We start from the raw sequence: 21,691 nt of genomic DNA, 5'->3' as shown, positions 1-21,691 counted from the left end.
TCATTCCAAGAATGTGAGGGTAATTTAATATTAAAGTATTTTCTCTAAATAAATTCTTTGTTATAATTTACATGTTAACTGAATAACAGAGAAAAGTCACATTATCATGTAAATAAATTTGAGAGCCTTTAACACCACTTCAAGATAAAAAAATATTATTAGCAAGCAAGGAATAGAAAGGAGTTTCCTTAACATAGCCAAGTGTATATGCAAAAACCTAAAGGAAACATACTTAATGGTGGACTTTTAGTAGCATTTTCTCTAATGTCAAGATCAACAAAGAATGCCCACTATTCTGCTTCTATTCAACCTTGTACTGGAAATCCAACCCCAAGAAATAGATCAGGAAAAAGATAAAAGAGTTATAAGGATCAGAAAATAAGAAAACCCAGTTGTTACATTCTGATGACATAGTTGTAAAAATGGAAAATCCAAGAAAACTTACAAATTACAAGGATTAATAATTAGAGTTCAATAAGGTTTCAGGATATAGGATCAATATTAAAAAAATCAATGGTTCCTATATACAAGCAGCAACCACTTAGAATAAGATAATCTTTAATAAGATACCATTTGCAATAGCAACAAAAATATTATCGTGCATAGGAATGAATCTAATAAAACACATGTAGACATTTACGAAGAATAGCATAAAGCTTTATTAAAAACAGAAGTAAATGAAGTGATATACCATGTTCATGATTAGGAAGAAACAATATTATAAAGATGTGATTTCTCCCAGAATTAATACATAAATTCTATTAACAACAATTTGAATCCCAGAACAAGTTTTTAGGAAAGTTGATAGGCTTATCTCAAAATTCATGTGATGAGTAAATGGCCCAGAATTGCCAGAATAATTTTGAAGAAGGTATGGAGGTGTAGGAATGAATTTACCAGATAGCAAGACTGCATAAAACTAGGGTAATAAAACAGGGGACATTGGTACATGGATAGATAAAGAGACCACTGGACTGGAATAGAAGCCCCGACTTAGGACTTATCGCTTATGTAGAGACTCAGAAGATGACAAAGATGGCATAAAAGATAAGCAAATCAGGGATGAGTTATTCAGATCCAGAATGGATGCATTAGGACAATGAAAATTAAAATGATGACAATAAATTATTTTATGCTCATCAAATTGTCAAAAATTAAATATCTGACAATACTAGGTAATGATTAAGAAGTGAACTCCTACACTGCTGACTGGGGTAGACATTTGTACAACTGCTTTGAGAGCAATTTTATCCGTATTGAGAAAATATTAAGATGTGTGTCCCATATGATTCAATAATTTCACTTCTAGATGTACATCCTGGAGAAAGTCTTGCAAACACTTAAAATGTGAAACTTGCATAAGAATATTCATTGCAGAGTCATTTATAATAGTGGAAATGGAAAGTTGATCAACACAGGGATTAACAAATAAATTTTACATATGTACACAACTGCATACAGCAGATAAAAACCAATCAACTGGAGCTATTTGGATCTCAAAAACACAATGCTGAATGAAAAACAAATCAAGGTGAGTAATGATATATGTTATTATCTATGTAAAATTTATAAACACCTGAAAAATTATATATATTTTTTATAGATACATATGTATGAAGTAAACGCATTTTTAAAATGGCCAGGAAGGATATACAACTGCAGGATTGTGGTTAACACTGGAGAGGGAGATAGAGAATTTGGTTATTGAGGGATGCCTGTTCCTGCATCCATCATGTTTCATTTATTAAAAAGAAAAGGTATGCAAATGTAAAATAGATAGCTAGTGGGAAGCAGCCACATAACACAGGGAGATCTGCTCGGTGCTTTGTGACCACCTAGAGGGGTGGGATAGGGAGGGTGGGAGGGAGACGCAAGAGGGAGAAGATATGGGGATATATATATGTATAGCTGATTCACTTTGTTATACAGCAGAAACTAACACACCATTGTAAAGCAATTATCCTCCAGTGAAGATGTTAAAAAAAAAAAAGAAAAGGTATGGAAAAAAGGTAATATTTGTGAAATTTGGGTGTTGGTAAGTGGATCTTTGTTGTATCATCCTCCCTAATTTTCAAGTGTGTATGAAATATTTTATGCAATAGACAAAATATTATAAATAGAAGAGTCAATTACAGCTGGACTTCTAAGTGGAGACATGGGATAATTCCAGGTAGGAGGAAGCAAACAAAAGAAAATGTGTATTGTCAGTGCTGAGATTTGTGGCTTAAGCTTCATTTGGGAGAGTTGGTTGTTTATCAGATTTGGAACCTCTCATCTTCGTTGTTCTCAGAAGGCCCAAGGAACTTCTGAGTGCTTCCAAGCATGTTTGCATTTTTAAAGCTTGGGTCTGGCAAATGGCTGAAGACTGGAGGAACTTGAGGGCAGTGGAAAGGGAAGATGTAGAATTTAGCTGGGTTGGAAGCAAGATGTCAGTTTTGATTTAGAATTAGTAGGAAATAAAATCAGAGAATATGTTGAAAGAGGAGTACAAGAATGCATGCCTGGAAAAAAAATGCCTTGGATGAGTGTTCTAAGCCAAATATTTTAGCATGTGTCTGCGTTAGTATTTAGATTGCTGTTTTTTTCCTTCTTTAAAAAAAATATGTCCTAATAAAGTTTGTTGAAACAAAGAACCCCCCCAAACTTACATTATATATAAAATATGTGTTTCACATGTATACAAAAAGACCCTCCAAAAATCATTGATTAGGAAGTAATTTATTGATTCAATTTAAATTAACCATTGCTACCATTGCAAAAGCAGTTGCTCTGAAAAAGTATTGAAAAATGTATCATGAGATTACATAGTTCAGTAACAATATCAATATTGATCATGTGAAGCAAAACTACTGGCAAATGTCATTGAAGCTCATTTTATAATTTCTAATAATTTATGCAACAAATGTGCGTCACCTTAAAAATGTACCTGTGACGTTTACAAATTCTTTCAAACACATTTATAAATACAGTAATAAAAATTCCTGAGCTCCCTTAGCTTATACCAGTGTTCGCCAACCAACAATCCATGTGGTGTTTGACTAACACCCTCTAGCCTTTACTTAAAAAATATTTTGTCGCATTCGTAAAAGTATCTGTGCTTCAAGTCTGTTTGTAAGTGTAAGTTTTAATGTGAACCTGATCCTAATAAGAGAAAAATGCTTAACACCTGTATGGGCAGCAGGAGTTGAGGGGTGAGGTGAGTAGGCGAGGTTGTAGTCAAAAGAATCCCAATTTAAGTGTCGAGACCTCCAAAGTAGAATATGTTTTATCGTATGGGTTTTGTCTCACTTGCATTCTTCAGAAGGATTCTCAGAAGTAAATCTGCAAGAATCTGCTTCCCTGGCCAGTAAGGTCCTATTGGAGGCTTTTCAATAACCCCATTTCCTATAGTCCTGCCCTATCTCCCAGCCCCAAGATTTCAAGGTTTCTGTTAAATAGATATTATATCTCCCAGTCCCTCAAAATAGTGGGGGATTTAGAATGTGTAAAAGTTGGTTAGTAAGTTGTAGAGTTTAGTGGGGTTAAGGTTTCAGATATGGTTCTGGCAAGATGTGGCAACATATAATTTCTGTTTTCTTTTGTGAAAGCACATGCGATAATTTTGGAAAATTAGCTACACATTACTTTTCCAACTCGTCATTAATTATATGAACGCTGTGTCTGGTGACTAATACTACAATTTTTTCCAGCTTAAAAGTAAAAGTGTGTCCAGTAATTAAAGGCAGATGGCACCAATGTAAGCATGGGGGAGTCAGTGTTTCTTTGACAGAAGCCAAGTTTCAGGGAGTGATACTCACTAAATGAGAAATTTCTCATTCCCTGGTAAGACATGGCATTAGGGGATTTAGGAGGCAAAGAAGAATTTGTAAAGAAAACCGCACACCATCCCACAATTCTGTAACACAAGCAGGAACAGTAGGTAAAGATTTCTAGATCTAGATCCATTAAAAGTAAAAAGTTATCATTTTACACTTAATCCAATGAATTTGGTCAGAAAATATGTTGTTAGTAATATGGATGAATCATACTGTTCAAAAGCATTCCATTTTTTAATGGCTTGGTTTTACCTTTATTTTATAATACTTAAATGAGCTTCTCTGATCTGATCCCCATGTGCCTGGTTCCATCTCACGTTATTTTTTAGCAGCTTCTTGTGTGAGGGATGGGTGAAGGAAAGAGATTATGTTTTGCAATCATATGGAAGGGTGAAGAGAAAGGAGGAAAATTGTTTTGGTCCAATTTACATAAACAATTTCTGGATTATAGATCCTTAGCAGCAAAAATCCATCAAGAAAATTGTTTCAGTCATGAATGTGTTATTTTGCTATTTATATATCAAATAAAAATAAATAGAGGAAGGGGAGGCAAGGGGAATAAACATTTATTGAGCCAGGCACTGAGCTGGGTGTTTTCAACAGCATGAATAGAAATATAATGATCATATGCTACTGGGATGATTTTGTTTGGCAAGCATTGTTTTTGGAGTGTAGTAAAAATGAAGATATTCTGGCAATAACAATTAGCAGAATCTCCCATACTGCTGACAGGATTTAACTGTCCATGTTGCCCCCTCAAAATGGAAGGAGACAAATGAATAAATCCATGGGAAAGAGAAAGCACAATGTGCAATAACCAAAGATTTACAGAATTAAAGATGCAAGATAAATCAGATGACTATAGTCTTCTATAATTCTTTAAGGCTAAAAAAAATAGGCATTACAATAAGTTCATGTAGAAATGAGTTTTTAAAATCAAAACAAGATTATTTCTGATACATGGCTGATTTTCCCCATACCATAATATCTTTGATGGTTAAAATCAATTAAGGAAAAGATTTATTTCTAGGGGCTTCAGGGAGGTCAAATTGTGAGAAATATCTCTATAGTGGCTTTGGGTAACCACCTTGAGGTGACTTAACGGTTGGGAAAAAATCTGCATCTATAGTTTTGTTGGTTTTTTACCTAGTGAATTACTATGTATTCTTTCTGGCTCTTATTCATCAGCCAGTTTTTATAAAATGGAAAAATGGTTATTGAGAAAACCTAGCATAAACGTACTGACTGGTGAATTACAAGGTGTATTCTCATGTAAAAACAAAACAAAACCCCAGTAACATATTGTAACAATCACTTCTAATTTCCTATGTAGTGTTTAAGAATTTTGCTTGGCACTTTCTAGGAAGAGAGAAAAAGCAGAGGTAGTGGTAGCTTTGAAAATTGGAACCTTTTTCTATTCCATAGCCTTCACTTCAATATGGCTTTACAGAAGACACAGATCACCTAACAGTCCGGTTCTATAGGTTGTTTCGGTTTCCGTGTGAGACACATAAATTGTCTGAAATGACTGATCAAGCAGAAGAACAAGCCTCATGATGCATATAACATTCAAGAAGTATAAGAGGTCACATGAAGCAAAGCTGGGGGGGTTGACTTTTAAACAGTTGTTGGATTGTACTTTAAACACTTACCCCAGAGCAGCTGTACAAGGGCAGCTTATACTACTTCTAGACAAAGATTAAGAAAAAAATTAGTACATTCATGGTTTCATCAGAAAGATATGATTACATATTTTTTTCAGTTTTGTTTTCCAGACATAGAAACAATCATACTGAAATACATATAGATAGATTCTAAGTCATTAAATAATTAATTTCCTTTGTATTACATGGTGAGTTTCACAACAGGAGGATTATATATCTCAATGTGTCATACAGTTTTTGAACCACATAAAGCAATATAATATAAAATCATGTAACAGTTACTTTAAAGTCAGGAATATCACATGGCAAATACACAACTATGGCACTGAAAATAGTCAAAGTGGGAGATGTGACATCTTTCATTTCTAAATGATAAGCAGTTTGAAGGAAGGATATTAGAACAAGAAGGGAGGTAGTTGCTTTTAAAACTTCAAAATCATTTTATCAGGAATTTTATAAAACAAATTGTTGTTCAGGAAAATCTTTGCCATATAGTTTTTCAATTTCAGATAACACAACAACAAGATATTTCCCCCCCTCAAGATTTGTAAAATTTGCATGGAAAAAACTCAGACTGGATTTTGAAGTGTATCCAGGTGAAGCATAATTTGACCATAACTATTAAACTATCATTTTGATATTACTACTTAAGTAGCTAAAGTTTTTAGAGTTAATTGTTTTTTTTAATCAGCAGCAGGTAAAAAGTTAACTAATAGACTGTGATTATCTAAGGGTCTCTCTCTTCACTGACAACAACCATGTAAACAGTACATGTTTTTCCCCTTTACACACCTCAGTGCTTCCTGACATGAAATCAGAGCATAAATCAAAGGAATCAATGTGGACAAAACAGTCATGGGCATATGGTATTGTGAGTTACGCACATCTCTTAGCCATAAACTCAGAACACTGAATAGATTATAGAGTGACTATGTCCAATAAAATTTGGGTTTAGCAGGCCACTCTCGGCATTTTGTGGAATCCTAAGCTGCCCAAACATTTGGAAACACCCTATCTTTCTATCTCTTTCCTTTTATTGAAATAGATACCATGTAATGGTCTCAGACCAAAAATCACCTTCTTGAAAGACACAAATCTATGGAGAGAACTCCTGTTTGATTTGCAGATGACATGTATACTGATCATGAAATAAGTCCAGGCCATAACTATAAGTAGAACTTCTGGTTAGGTCATAAGCTCTCAAGCAATCATTCTGTATTTTTAAGTTTCTGCTTAAGACCTCCATGACCGAGTCGTTAATGTAGCTGGATTTATTTATCGCCTTTGAATGAATGAATTGGGCTAGAATATCTAAGCCTGAGGACCTTTAAATGGGGTAACTTGTGACCCTCAACCTGGGCCTTAATATCTGTGTGGCTGACTTAACATTTGACTCAGTCCTTTGACTCAGGCCAAAGTCATCATTTATGCATAATTTAGTTTCTTGCAAATCCTATGGTTGCTACTGCACATAATGAACTCTCAGGAAAAATAAAGGCTCTGGAGTGAGAGCATAAGAAGCCTACAAGATGGACAGCTAAGAAGAAGAAAAGAAGCAAGGATGCTAAATGAAATCGATCTGACTTGGAGGAATGGATCTGTTTTTCTCTTCAGCAGTGTCATAGCCACATCGTCCACTGCTTCAGGTTAAGGCCACACCAGCAATATTTCCCTGCACTGTCCCTGGGCCTTTTACGGAAACCCTGGACTTTACTTAGATCATGAGCATCAAGGACAGTTAGAGCCAGAAGGGGTCTTAGAAACATTTTAGGCCAATGCACTCGTTTAACAGGTGAGGGAACTAGTGGCTAGAGTTTAAAGGACTTGCCTAAGATCACACAACCTGTTTAGTGGCAGCAGGATGACCTCGACCTGGAAATTGAGTGCTCAGCCCACTACCCTAGCAACAGCACAATGATGCTTGGGCTGAAAAAGGAGAAAAAGAAATTGGTTCACTGAAGTACACACGAGGCTTTCATCAATGACAAATCTACGTTAGCAACTCTGCGGATGGTAATCCAGAGGCCTTTACATCTTTCTGCATGTGTGCAAGTTTCCACGGTGCATGCATTGCCCTTCTCAGGCCCTGGCATGCAAGTCCAAGCCGTTTAGAAGTACATTAATACGTTTTCAAATTGCGGGTCTCAAGTAACAGGGTGGCAGGCTTATTCCAAAATCCTAGCCAGAGTCAATTTCTTGTCAAAGTAAGTTACACTATTCACATCAGCTCTGTGGCAATTCAATTAAACAATAAATTAAAATCCACTCAATAGTTGCTGATTGGACCTTGGACTATTTAGTCATTCTCTTTCTGGCTTTTTCATTCATTTATCTAAAATGTAAGATTTACTTTCTAATCGATACACTTTTCTCGTGAAAAGGAAACTTCAAAAAAAAAAACAAAACAAAGAAAGGCACTTTGTAAGATGTGTACAAATCTGTTTCTTTCATGTCTACTCTAAGGAGATAGTGAAATTACTACAGGCAGTGTCAAGTCTTTCTGCCAGTGATGGGCAGCCTGGAGAAAGAGGCAGATTTGGGGATGGACCCTCCTTAGCCAAGCTGCACCGTGGGGCTCAGGTGCTTCTGGTTGTTCATTGGATTCTCCCGTTCAGTTGGGTCACTACAGGACAGTCAAACTCCTTCATCTCGTACAGATGGTAAGGGATTGACCAGCTTTGGACCAAACCAGTGAAAGCAAGTATTTAGTACATAACTGCCTACCAGGATTGGCCTTAGGCACTTAGGAGATGGAGAGGCTGTTAAATGTCAGTGACATGGCTGATTATAACTTGTGCTCATTTGAGGTGCCTTGTACCCATTTGCTAAAATTGACCAGAGAAGATTTTGCAGTTTGAGTTATAAGCTTCCATAAATCATCCATTGGCTATCCCCTTTCCGTGTGCTTTGCAACTTGAATATTTAGGTGTTTGTTTATAAAAATATGACCTTTATGATTAAGAGCTTAAGGCTTTTAAAACCAAATGTGCAATGGTGGTACATAATCCATGGGAGAAAAAAAACAAACCAGAATCAGCTGCCTGATATAAGAAAAGTGTTTTTCTTTCTAAAAATCAACGCCTCTTTCAATGTCTTTTAAAAAATATCTCATGCCTCTTCTCTCTACACACATATTTGCACATAATCTTAGACTATGATTCTATACCTACATGATTTATAAAATGCATGTGCAATATGTTAAGATCATTTGGACTTGATGATTTGCGAGTGAAATAAAATGAGCACATCACTGAAGAGGACTTGTATTTCTATGATAAAGGGCAAGTATTTGTTAGCTTAATTATAATACAAGGCATTGGTTAATTATCTTTGCTGGACACTATTCAGTGAATCGTGGAATCAAGGAGTCGGAGTTTAAAAGGACATTAGAGATTATCCGGCCTAACGTTTCCTTCAGAGGAAACTGAGGCCCAGAGAAGGGAGTTGATCTGTCTAAGGTAACATAATTAGCATTAGAAGCTGGGTCTCTTGACCCCCAATCTGCATACTTTCATTCAACTAGGGGATTCCTTGACAGAAAATAGGCTAGACCATAAAAAAAAACATAGTTTATTAAAGAGTGCTAACTGACCATAGAATTATAGCCTTGGCTTTAGTTAACAAGTGGTAGTAATTTACTTGCTAACTGGTGTTTTTTTAAGGATTTAGAGTCTTCAGCCATGACATTTTTTTCCATATATGCCAAATTATATATCAAAAGCAGACTAGTTTTGAATTTTCATACCATCAGAGTGATTGATATACATCTTGGAGGAGATTGGACTATTTTGGGGAAAGGTTTAGTCTCTATCGGCTTTGAAGTGCAGAGTCTTTTGTCCATGCCTCTCGAGGTGGAATATATTCCCTGGCCCTCTTAGAAGTTGTGTGTACTTTTTCAGGTCATTCGCTACATTATGGGAATCCTAAACCACTAATATGTTTTAAAAAATGATGCCTTTTTCTTACAGTACTGTTCAGTGCAAGTCAAATAGACTCAACCTGTACTTTCCAGGAGAGGATTGCTTCATGCACTAAAATAAGCTTTAGTGGAAATGATCATCTAGGACAATGCCTCTCAAACTTCACTGCGCACATGAATCATCTGGGGATCTTAGCAAAATGCAGATTCTGAGGCGGGGGTGGGGTGGAGATTCTGCATTTCCAAGCAGCACCCAGGTGATGCTGATGCAGCTGGTCAGACCATATTTTGAGTAGCAAGGATCCAGGGGATTGAATAAACTTGGACAACTTTCCCAAATAGCCCCCTCACTTTTAACATGTTGTTTGCATATTGGGAGAATCGAGCCTCAGATTTATTACCTTTGCATTTCTGGAAGCTCTGGCAATGTGTTCACTTTCACACATGAGGCCACTTCTGAGTCCAGTTCCTATCAACATGGACCTATTGGGCTGGAATATTTAACTCACAGAGGGAGCTCAAATTCTCTATGTTCCAGCTAGTGAGTGGATACAGAAATGGATTTGCTGTCAGGTGAAATGGAAATAGAGGCAGGCGGTTCAACGAGTCATGGATGTTCTCTTTAAAATGGAGATGCAGGCTTTTGACTGCTCTTGGAAAGCCTGCCCTTGGAACTGACTTGGGGCTTCCAACTACCATACCCTGGCCTTTGTAGTGTTTCCCGCTAATCCACAGATGCTTGGTTTCTTGGAACTTTTCTTTGGATACTTCTGACGTGAATGCTCTCCCTGCCCCTGCCAAAATTTTGCAAGTGGATCTACTGGATCTACTCCAGAGAGACACGAACTCCTGGCTTTACTTAAAATGTCCTTGCTGCCTAAGATTGTTCAGAAAAGCAGAACAAGAACCCTCTCTCTAGGACAGCGCGTTAGATGTTACCACTCTCCTTTTTCATTGTAGCTTTATGAATATTCACCCAGAGAAGAGCAGAAGGCCCGGAGTAGCCCTAAATTACAAGAGAAGTAATTTCTGGTCTGTGGAGAGCCCTAAAACTCTAGCTCTGTGATTGTTGTTTAAAGTATCCTGGAGATAAAAAGAATCAGCTAAACTATACTACATTGTGTTGGAAACTGAATACTGTCATCTGCTTTATATTCCTCAGTGGGCTTTGGGTTGGTGTGGCATTCTATTCCACAAACAGGGACCGCATATATCACTCTGTACTGTAAATACTCCTTATAACCACATAATGGAAAATACTGTACCCACTGAATAGGTAAACAGCTGTACTGGGAAGGTAGAAAACAGTGTTTTACTTACCTAAGTGATAGAAAAATAGTCTTCAAAAATACATTGTTAAACTTACGGGTTTATATTAAAGTAGAATTTGTATGTACAGTAAGGCAGTACTTCCGTTAGCGATTATCTTTTAAATTAAAGTTAGTCTTTTGGGATTTTTTTTCACTAACAGAAGACTAGGGTGTGTAATAAATTATCTATCATGCTGAAATGAAGCAGGAAAACATTTTAGAAGGATTCACCACATGAGACTCATTTGCCTCTTATGTAAGAAAATTTCACTTTCTAAAACTCTATTCTCCAGAAACTTCAGAATGAAATACAATTTGCGGGGGGGGAATCCATGCTTAATAAATTCAAACTATTTTAAGAAAAAATCAGAGGCATCCTTTTTATTTGCATATTGGCAATGCGTCATTAAGGTAATAGGAACGGATGTAAACAATTTGTCAGGTGTTCTAGAATGCACTCTTTGTTAAAGTGTGTTTAATTTGGTTAATCCTAATAAAATGAAAGAGGAGTGCAAAGGTTAAGCAATTGGTCTTCAAAAGTGGTTTTCATGGCATTTTTCTCATATCTACCATCTTCCTGTGGTAAACAGTTCTGAGTAGTTGATATCCCTTCTGTCACATACCAGATCATGAAAGCCTGTTCCAGGGGATATACCTATTGGCACTTTCCCTCAAGAATACTAAGCAATGTGCTTTTATTTCATTGAACACATAATTGTATAACTGATAGCAAAACGTAACTCTACAAATCACACGAGACTAAATGATTTGTTCTGGAATCAGCTGTTGGAGAAATAGGCAACTGGTTGAAAATGGATCATGAAGACGAGTGACCTGGGAGTTTGGTAGTGTCATTCTAACCCCGTTCTCGAACCTTCTCTGATAGAGTGCATTTCATGTACACTGTAGTGTTACCTGAAGGAAAATCACATTTTAACCCATCCTTCCAGGAATCAAGCTCTCACTGAAAGGAGTGCATAAAACCTGTGGGATGCAGGTAATCCAGCGCACCGAGCTGGAGTCTGCAGTTGCTCGGGGCCGCGGGGAAGGAGGCCAGGTCTACCTCGGCTGGATTCTGTGGCAGGGATGGCGGGGCCTCCTTGGCTGGTTCTTCCAACGGAGCCAGGTTTTGTGCTCGCCGATCCTGCACCAACACCAGGATGTTGCTATCCATCATCCGGGACACCTTTGAGTACTCCTTGCTGGTTTCAGGGGTGCTGGTCTTCTCCGCCTGGCCACTGTTCTCGTTTTGTTTTGGGAGCAGTGCCAGCGCTCCATCTTTGCTGACTTTGTGGATCTCCACGTACTCCAAGGGTTTAGCAGAGGTCAAGGGGGTCTTGTCCTGGGGCAGCAGCCGTGCCGCATCTTGGTCAGTCTTGGAACGGAAGCTTTCTGACTCCCTGTGCTCAGCTGCCTTTCCTTCCCCGCCAGTCTCAATGGTTTGTGAGGGTTTTAAAGCATGTGTGTCTGTTTCGTCCAACAAAGTGGATGCAGCACCTGCCGTGCCCAGGCCCAGCTTACACACATCAGCAACGCTGTGGTAAGATGATCTGGAGTAGTGCAGGCTGGGGGGCTGCAGCAAAGGCCACGTTGAAGATTGGGATCCGCTGGCATGAGAAGGGGGGATTTTGCCTTCCACGTTTGTGCTCTGAGGGCCTTGGGGCTGGGTAAGGTTTGTTTCAGGTTTCTCTGCCTTCCCAAGACCCTCAGGAGTGTGGAATTTGGAGGGATTGGCCCGAGGTTCATCACACTTTTCAGACAAAAGGGAAGGGCTGTCGCAGCTGCCCCGGCCAGAGTCACTGTCGGGATCCAAGTGTGTGGGCTTCACGCCTTGCCCCGGGTGCTCTTTGGAGTGAACGGGCACCAGCTGCTGGTCCTCACTGTCATCCACCTCTAAGAACTCCACCAGTAAGTCCTCGCAGTCGGAAGTGGGAGGGAAGTCTTGGCATCCCAGGGCGCTCAGAAGTTCTTCGGACTTGCCCTTCTATTAAAACACAGACACAGGGTAAGAAGGCTGTCAGGTTCATAACATTCCAAATGGACATCGCAGCCAAGTCTGTGTTCCTGACTACAGGCAGGTGGGATGTGGCCACGGCCTCACAGAATTTCCCAAACGTCAGACGTTTGTGTCCCAGGCCATCTAGAATCACCTCCTGGACTATTACTCACCTAATATTTTTCTTTAAGTCAATTCACGATTTTAACTTAGTCTTTCTCTAAGCAATAATGATCATGAGTTGAATGGGCAAGTAGTATATGTGCATATAATAAAAATATAACTATTAAATAAGAAAAGCTTGGGAAACATCTAAACCCATAATGCTCATGCGTGCACTTGGTACTGGGACTCACTAGCTCTGAAATCTGGTTGCTGGGCGCCTAACTGGCTCCCTCACCCCACGTTCTGGAGTCTGGTAGTGGGAAGTTGGTTCTCATCTTTTCCTTCTCCTCTCCCTTGCTTCTCCCTCCCCGTCCCTCCCTTCACCTCCCATCCCACTCCTTCCTTTCCTTCTGCTCCATTTCCCCTCCCTCCCCTCCTCCCCCACTTCCTGCCAGCCCATATTCCCTCCATCTCCTTCGGTTCCTCTCCTTCCTCCTTCTCTCTATCCTCCTCCCCCACCCCCACTTCTCCTCCGGCCTCCTCTTCTTATTTTCCATGCTTCTCCAGATGCTCTGACTTAGGTCAGGGACTGGTGCCTAAATCTTGGCTCTACTTATTAAAGGGTCTATGACTTTGGATAAGCTGTTCTGTGATCCTCAGTTTCTCCATTTGTAAAATGGGAATAATAGTACCCATCTGGGAAAGTTCTTTTGAGAATTAGTGGTAATGGCATTAAAAATACCAGAACTTTTTCTTCTGACACAAAAAGCAGTTTTTAAAAGTCACTAAGTCCCTGTGGCTACAAGGTCAAATTGCGAGCTAAACAATAATGCATTTAGTTAGCTGAGATGTTCATGCTGGGTCTATAAAGGTCAGTGCTAGAGACTGGATAGCAGAATAAGAGCCCAAATTCTGGGGCTCTAGTTCCTGCTCTGATATCTGCAATCAAAGTGAATGCCATCAAGCCAAATTCCCTAGGACTCACTCTTCACATTCTTGTGCTTTTGGCCTCACAGTGGCTGGGGTCAAGTGACAATGTGTAGGTGACTGCTTTTATATACATCAGTGTTAAGCAGAAGGTCAAATTGAAACTATATATTTCAACCTGCAGAGAAATTTAAAATGTTCTAACACCTCTTTTCATTCGAAACACTTAAATTTAATTCCCACTCGAATCGGTCTAAATGGGCCCTGGCAAACACCAGTTCCACTGTACTGAACCAGTCTTAACTGAGCTCTCAAACTGAGCAAAAATTGCAATAGGATATTCTGTTACTATGGCCTTCTGTAAGGAACATTCAAGTGAGAGCTTACACCAAAGTATGACGGAGGGGCTGGTGGTAGGTTCCTCTTTTGTATTCATCAAAATATTCACCCTTTTTCTCAATTGATTATTTGTACAAAATGTTTTTGATGGGGCTTATGAAAAGACCTGATAAACCTAGCAAGCATTCCTATGTGTTTTGAGGTTTTCTTGGCTTTCTTTCATTGCCCTCTGACACTTAGTATCTGATGGTAAGTACCCTCATGCTTCCCACATCTTTCTGTAAACACACCTGCTGAAGAGGAGGGACAGCTGGTCAAGGATGGCCGAGCTGACCAGGTTGCACTGATGAGAACTGTGTGTTCATGTGTAAAGATAATGAGTATAGAGAAGCTGATCACAATACATTCTTACCTCTGGCACTTACCTCCAGCAGATGGGTATCAAATCCTTTTATTTTTGGCCCAGGAACGGGAGGGAGGATGCAGGTCACCATGCTATAAAAAGATTTGTGAGATAAGATAAATGACACATGTTCTCACTTTGTAATTTTTGAAAGATTAGCGTTATCTCCAAATAGCTGCTACATGGACTATGGTAGGTAGAAGTTAGAGTTCTGAAGCTACGTGAAACTAACCATCAGTGGTGAAGACAATGAATACTTCTAGAGGTCAACATCAAAATGAATTCTGGCTAATTAACTCTGGCTGATTCTGAAATGACTAGGGGATTATTTGCTGTTCTTGCCAGATTTTTACTATTTCACAACTGTGAGCCTCCATTTGATGGAGAGAGCATCAACTTCAAATGTGTCTATTCTACTTTTGCTAGCACTGATAAAAGTTTTTCATGGCGAACCCACTGCAACTAATGGCTAAAATGAGGTGCTTGAATTATCTGTAGGTTTCCATCATTTTTGTATTGTCTTTCTTGGCCATTATCCCTGACAACCGTGATTGGGATGAGGGTTGATAGACAGTGAAATACCTGTAGCCCTTCAAAGCCACTGCCCAGACCATAATCAAACAGATGACAGCAGAAAGAATGGCCACAAAGATCCACACGGTTGCATCTTTCATCGAGAAGTCTAAAAAGCAAACAGCCAGAAAGTTTTGATCACATACAGCATCATTAAAAACAAACAAACAAAACAAATCAATGAAACTTATGAACATAAGTTCTGCCCCTCCACACCTTTTCTGATTTGAACATCAATCCAGAGTAACAGTAATGATAGATTTAGTTTGTTCCAATATTATTAAATTTTAAAGTTGCATATATTTTACAGTACTCTAAAATTTTCAAAACCCTTAAAAATATTATTTGATTTGATACTTATATAGGAAGTTCAAGGGTACATGGTCAGTTGCAGTAATAATAATTTAAAAAGCTAACATTTATTAAGTTCTTAGTAAAAGCCATATGGTGTTAAGCTCTTTACATACATTGCCTGTATGTAAAGATGAGGAACTGAGACTCTAAGAGTGGTTTACCCAGAGGCATGTAGCTATAAAGTTGCAGTTTGGGATTTGAGCCCAGGCCTTCTGCCTCTAGACCCTGTGCTTTTATTTAGTAAGAGTCAGGGCTGGACTGGATGTACACTCTTATGGCCTGTAATTCGGTGCTCTTTCCAGTATGCCAGTGCAAGCCCTGATACTTTGGCCAGGCAAGTCGTCACAAGAGCTAGGCTTCGCCATGCAGTTCTGGGCAAGACTTCTAACTCCACTGACCTTTAGTTTCCTCCCTTTCAGTTCCTAATGGCAATTCTGTTTTCTTTGAACACTTGAGACGGTTGGGAGGAACAAACGAGGTAAAGACTTTGTAAACTGTCAAGTACTTGAGAAATGCAAATGATTCATTCCCTGTAGAATGCCAGCCACCATGTTTAATGGCACTTAAAGAATTGGGTGCCTTTTATATACTGTTCCTTGACTAAGAGACCAACATGTAATTGTCTTCAAGGACTGAAAATCAATTCACGCTTTTCAGATGGGATAGCGCCTTACAAATTTTGGGAGAATTAGATGATAAACTTGAATGATAGGAATGGGGCAGATGGGGAGGGCAGAATGACTGACCATCAAGCCCTCTGAGACATTTCAAGCCCATGACTGCAGACTTATCTTAGAAACTGGTCCTCACTGACAGTGACCCAGGGAGCAATGCTATACTTCCAAATGTCTTTGTGTTGAGTAGAGAGCTGATAAACTCACCTCTACTCATTCTTCTGGCTAAGACTCAAAATAGTTTCTCTGTTAGTAGTTACTACATACAAATTTACTAAACTCATTCTATCTTAAAAATATTTAGGAGTATAAGCAAAAGGGAGCCAAGACACTCACCATTAGGTATCTGGATGGAGCTCTCTGGGCTCCACTCACTCCAGAATCCATGGTCTGGCTTGCAGTGAACCTGGACAAGGTATTTCTGTCCTGGATATAAGCTGAGAATCTTAAACTGAGTCTGCTGCCCAGCGAAATGAGTCTAAGGGAGGGCAAGGAAAACAGAAGTCACTCTGTCTTGTGTTACGAAGAAAGAGAGTTTTTCTTTAGGCAGTAAACTATTGGAGGAGTGAGACCAAATGATCACACTTAGTAAATACCCTGTTCACACCATCCCACCCTCTCAGCCCAACACTTCCTCCTGTTAAATACTGCTCACACAAAAATCAACAGGCTTTCTATCTCTCCATTGGGAACTCTACTTTAGAAAGACAAATGTTCTGCTCCCTACACCTTGCTTTCTAAATTCTACATTATGGAAGGTGACTAGTTAATAAAATTGGAAAATTGTTCTTTTCTAAACGCTAATAAAATAATTGATTCAAGAATCATTCACTGATGTAAAGCCACTAGGTGGAAAAGAACTGGGAATTCATGAACCCTGAAGCAATTGTGCACAAATTAAACATGACTTTACAATCAAGGGATCAAGATGTGATCTCCCTGATCCAGGGGCCACTTTTAACATCATTTATGGTAGGTTGACCAGATGGTCTTTGTTTCCTGATATGATGGAATATGAAGCATATATATCACCTCTGAAGTTTTCTTGCCAAAAATTGTTCACCTGGAATCTAATCAAGTCTTTAGATCTAATGTCTGGTTACAGGAAATATGGGGACAGAGAAATTGGCTAAATGACCTCACAAAGAACTAATCAGACAAATGCAGAAGGTGGGACATTCTATGTGACAAGTGACCCAGTCTCCTGAGCACGTTGAGAGTGAAGGGATATATCAGCCAGCCACAGTGAGTGATCCTGGAGTGGATTCTGGTTTGAACAAACCAGCTGTTAAAAATATTTTTTTGAAGCAATTGGGGGAATTAAAATATGGACTGGCCATTAAATGATATTAAGGGATTCAAAAAGATGATATTAAGGAATTTCAATTAATTTTCTATCTGTGATCCTATTATTTTGGCTATATTTGGAAATATTCCCTTTTTAAAAGAGACATATACTAAACTATTTAAGAGTAGATTATCATAATGCCTATAATTTATTGTACTATTTGTTTATAATGAAGTATTTAAAAGTGAATAAAAATGCCATTAGCCATAGACTGGTTACACTGAAATTTTTTCCTTCCACTTAGTGCCATTTAAGTACTCTCACAGATGTTAGATCTAAGATATCCTGAGGGAGATGGGTTGAAAACCTGGCAGAAGTGGCTGTTCAGTTGCAAGGAGCTAGTCATGGGAGAGCTGTAAAGATGAGCCCCCATCCATCCCAGTGGAGGGGAGAAGGCCCTTCCACACATGAGTGGGTAACATCAGCATCAGGAAGGCAACATGGTGGCCCAATAATTAGGGGGCATGACCTATTCTCAGTTGGGGTACTTCATCTTTGCCAAAGGACAGGGTTCCCTCCAAAAGTTTCTGGTTGACTCACCTCCCACTCAGCTGCTTTCTCAGGTTTTAATCGAATTTCATACTGGAGTGTGAGCCAACCAGATCTTACATCAACCAGGGTGGGTGGAAACCATTTTATCCACAGATATGGTTTTCTGTCTTCTGGCTGTTTTAATTCCAAAGTCAGGTTCACAGGAGGGTCTGGTTCAACTGTAGATATGAAAGAAACTCCATATTTAGTCAAATATGGGTATTTGAATCCAGAACTATATGACTTAGAGGCAGATCTCTCTACCTGTTTTCTCTCCATGGTTATGAGACACTTGGTATTTGATGTCACATTCCTTTAAGTACAGGTCTGTGAATGCCTCCTTAAGAGTGAGGTGCCTAGGCCATACTCCCCAAAGCAATCTACAGATTTAGTGTGACCCCTATCAAATTACCCATGACATTTTTCACAGAAGTAGAACAAATAATCCTAAAATTTATATGGAACTATAAAAGACCCAGAATTGCCAAAGCAATCCTGAGGAAAAATAACAAAGCAGGAGGCATAACCCTCCCAGACTTCAGACAATACTACAAAGCTACAGTAGTCAAAACAGTCTGGTATTGGCACAAAAACAGACATATGGATCAATGGAACAGAATAGAGAGCCCAGAAATAAACCCATACACCTACGGTCAATTAATCTTCAACAAGGGAGGCAAGAATATACAGTGGAGAAAAGACAATCTCTTCAGCAAGTGGTGTTGGGAAAGTTAGACAGCCACATGTAAATCAATGAAGTTAGAACACTCCTTCATACCATGCACAAAAATAAACTCAAAATAGGTTAAGGACAAATATAAGACATGACACCATAAAACTTTTAGAAGAGAACATAGGCAAAACATTCTCTGACATAAATCGTACAAATGTTTTCTTAGGTCTGTCTACCAAGGCAATAGAAATAAAAGCAAAAACAAACAAATGGGACCTAATCAAACTTACAAACTTTTGCACTGCAAATGAAACCATATACAAAATGAAAAGAAAACGTACAGAATGGGAGAATACATGCAAATGATGCAACCAACAAGGGCTTACTTTCCAAAATATACAAACAACTCATACAACTCAATATCAAAAAAAAACCCCAAAAAACAACAACACAAACCAATTGAAAAATGGGCAAAAGACCTAAACAGACATTTCTCCAAAGAAGAAATACAGATGGCCAACAGGCACATGAAAAAAATGCTCAACATCACAAATTATTAGAGAAATGCAAATCAAAATTACAATGAGGTATCACCTCACATGGGTCAGAATGGCCATCATTAAAAAATCTACAAATAACAAACACTGGAGAGGGTGTGGAGAAAAGGGAACTCTCCTATACAGTTGGTAGGAATGTAAATTGGTGCAGCCACCATGGAAAACTGAATGGAGGTTCCTCAAAAATCTAAAAATAGGGTTGCCATATGGTCCAGCAATCCCACTCCTGGGCATATATCCAGAAAAAACTATAATTCAAAAAGATAAATGCACCTCTATGTTCATAGCAGCACTATTCACAATAGCCAAGACATGGAAACAACCTAAGTGTCCATCAACAGATGAATGGATAAAGAAGATGTGAGACACACACACACACACACACATACACACACACAATGGAATACTACTCAGCCATAAAAAATAATGAAATAATGCCATTTGTAGCAACATGGATGGACCTAGAGATTATCATACTAAGTGAAGTAAGTCAGAAAGAGAAAGACAAATACCATATGATATTACTTGTATGTGGAATCTAAAATATGATACAAATGAACTTATCTATGAAAAAGACTCATAGACATAGAGAACAGACTTGTGGTTGCCAAGGAGGAAGGGGGGTGGCGGAGGGATGGAGTGGGAGTTTGGGATTAGGAGATGCAAACTCATATATCGAATGGGTGAACAACAAGGTCCTACTGTATAGCACAGGGAACTATACTCGGTATACTGTGATAAGCCATAATGGAAAAGAATATAAAAAAGAACATATATATATGTATAACTGAATCATTTTGCTGTGCAGCAGAAATTAACACAACATTGTAAATCAACTATACTTGAATAAAATAAATTTAAAAAAAGAGTGAGGGCCCTAGGGTGCTGGCTTGCCTTACCCTAGTCTCAGTCCTGCTGGCCAGTCACATTTTCTCCATTCAATTCTTACCTCCTCAAATCAGTCTCCACTACAGGTGAGAGAAAAGTGAGTGTAACTCTAATTGACTTGGCATTATACCCTACAGTTGCCTAAAAACACAGCTTTAGAAAATTTGCCACTAATCCTAATGGTTGTATGTTACTAAGTAAATACCTAAGAAAGATTGTTTTATATGGACTTACTAAATAAACATCAGTTATTTAATATAAGTTTTAATTTGAACACAAGACTGAGAAATGCTGATCAAAACATCTTTGTACAAAGGTGCAAGTAAAATGTTCAAGATGAATCCTTGAAAGCAAAGTTTCTCAACCTCAGCATTATGTGTATTTTGGACCAGATAATTCTTTGTGATAGGGGCCTTCCTGAGCATTGTAGGACGTTAGCAGCATCTCTGGCCTCTCCCCATTAGAGGCCCTCTCTCCCTGTGTTGCAAACATCAAAAATATTTCCTGCCATTGCCAAGTACCCTATGGGAGGCAAAGGGCACCCAGCTGAGAATCTCATTTCAAGTGTCTTCAGCATAGCTAAATATTTCTCAGTGACAACAATGCAATCTATTTCTGAGAGATTATGTGCCAATATCTTGTACTGCAGGTTATCACTGGATGAGATTCAAGCTGGTAGACTTTACTGTGATTAAAACTGCATTGTAAATGAACTTCTGTGGCCTGTCACCAAACACTGTATGCTGCAGGGTTATATGAGAATTCCATGAACACTTCTTTCATTATTTTGAAAAGTATGGCCCAACACATTCTTTCACCAGAGAATTTGTTTTCCAGAGTCACTATGAATTTGATCCACTCATTAATTTCACTTTTTAAACATACTACTTTTCTTTAGTGATCCCATTTTTGTTTTTGTGGATAATCTTCATTACAGCAGTTGTACATTTCAGAACTTCTCTTGCTTTCACTGTTTTGACTTTAAATATTAAATATTTTAACACTTGAGGGCAGAATATTTGAGGACAAGGAAATTTAAGAAAGAAACTATGAAAATGGAATTATTTGGTGTTTAGCATTTTAAAGACTTCATATCTCAAGTAAATTTATATGAATGGAATTTATTTTATTCCTACTTGTCAGTGGGGTTACTTTTTGATTTTCTTAAGCTAAGATCAAATTCTGTTTCCATCCCCATGCTCATTGCAATAATTTGCTGGGGAGAGACAGAATTCAAATGGGTACCAGTTGCTGTTGGAAGCTTTTCTAGTTTTTAAGGATCAATCACTGATAACACGCCAATGGGATGATATACAGCCCGATACTTGAGAGTCCTAGCTTGGTTTTCCTTGTTGGTTGGTGTTAGGTAAGTCAGGAAGACTTGGGTGACCTTGAACCTAATTAGCTACTCCTTAGGTTAGCTAAGGCCAAGCCATCTCTTGTCCTAAGCCATCTCTTGTCCTAAGATCCCCTTTGTTGTCCCTGCTAAACCATACAGATCACTGCAGTTATGTCTCATTGCGCTGCAGCTCAATGTTGATCACACAAAGCAAGAAGCAGCTCTCAGGTCGATTTTGCTTCACTTGCTAATGACTTCTCCAAACATCATGGTTGT

At 38.6% G+C, this 21,691-nt stretch overlaps 1 protein-coding gene across 3 annotated transcripts in view; it reads right to left on the bottom strand.

Moving 5' to 3' along the window:
- Positions 1–1,985: 1,985 nt before the first annotated feature.
- Positions 1,986–21,691, bottom strand: part of PRLR (prolactin receptor) — a 182,266-nt gene continuing 162,560 nt past the window's right edge. For 2 of the 3 annotated variants that reach the window (XM_082623538.1, XM_082623537.1), the window contains exons 6-10: positions 17,968–18,137; positions 16,416–16,557; positions 15,061–15,160; positions 14,501–14,570; positions 1,986–12,692 (exon numbers count right to left, since the gene is read on the bottom strand). In XM_082623538.1, coding sequence (XP_082479664.1) covers positions 11,670–12,692; positions 14,501–14,570; positions 15,061–15,160; positions 16,416–16,557; positions 17,968–18,137 — 1,505 coding nt within the window. In that variant the 3' untranslated portion in view covers positions 1,986–11,669. The remainder of the gene's footprint in view (positions 12,693–14,500; positions 14,571–15,060; positions 15,161–16,415; positions 16,558–17,967; positions 18,138–21,691) is intronic. The other variant, XM_082623539.1, reaches the window with a different exon arrangement.

Source organism: Mesoplodon mirus, assembly GCF_964341445.2.
Source record: "Mesoplodon mirus genome assembly, chromosome: 5".
NCBI classification, from domain to species: Eukaryota; Metazoa; Chordata; class Mammalia; order Artiodactyla; family Ziphiidae; genus Mesoplodon; species Mesoplodon mirus.
Note: the sequence above shows the minus strand (reverse complement) of the source record. Positions and strands in the feature narration are given on the sequence as shown.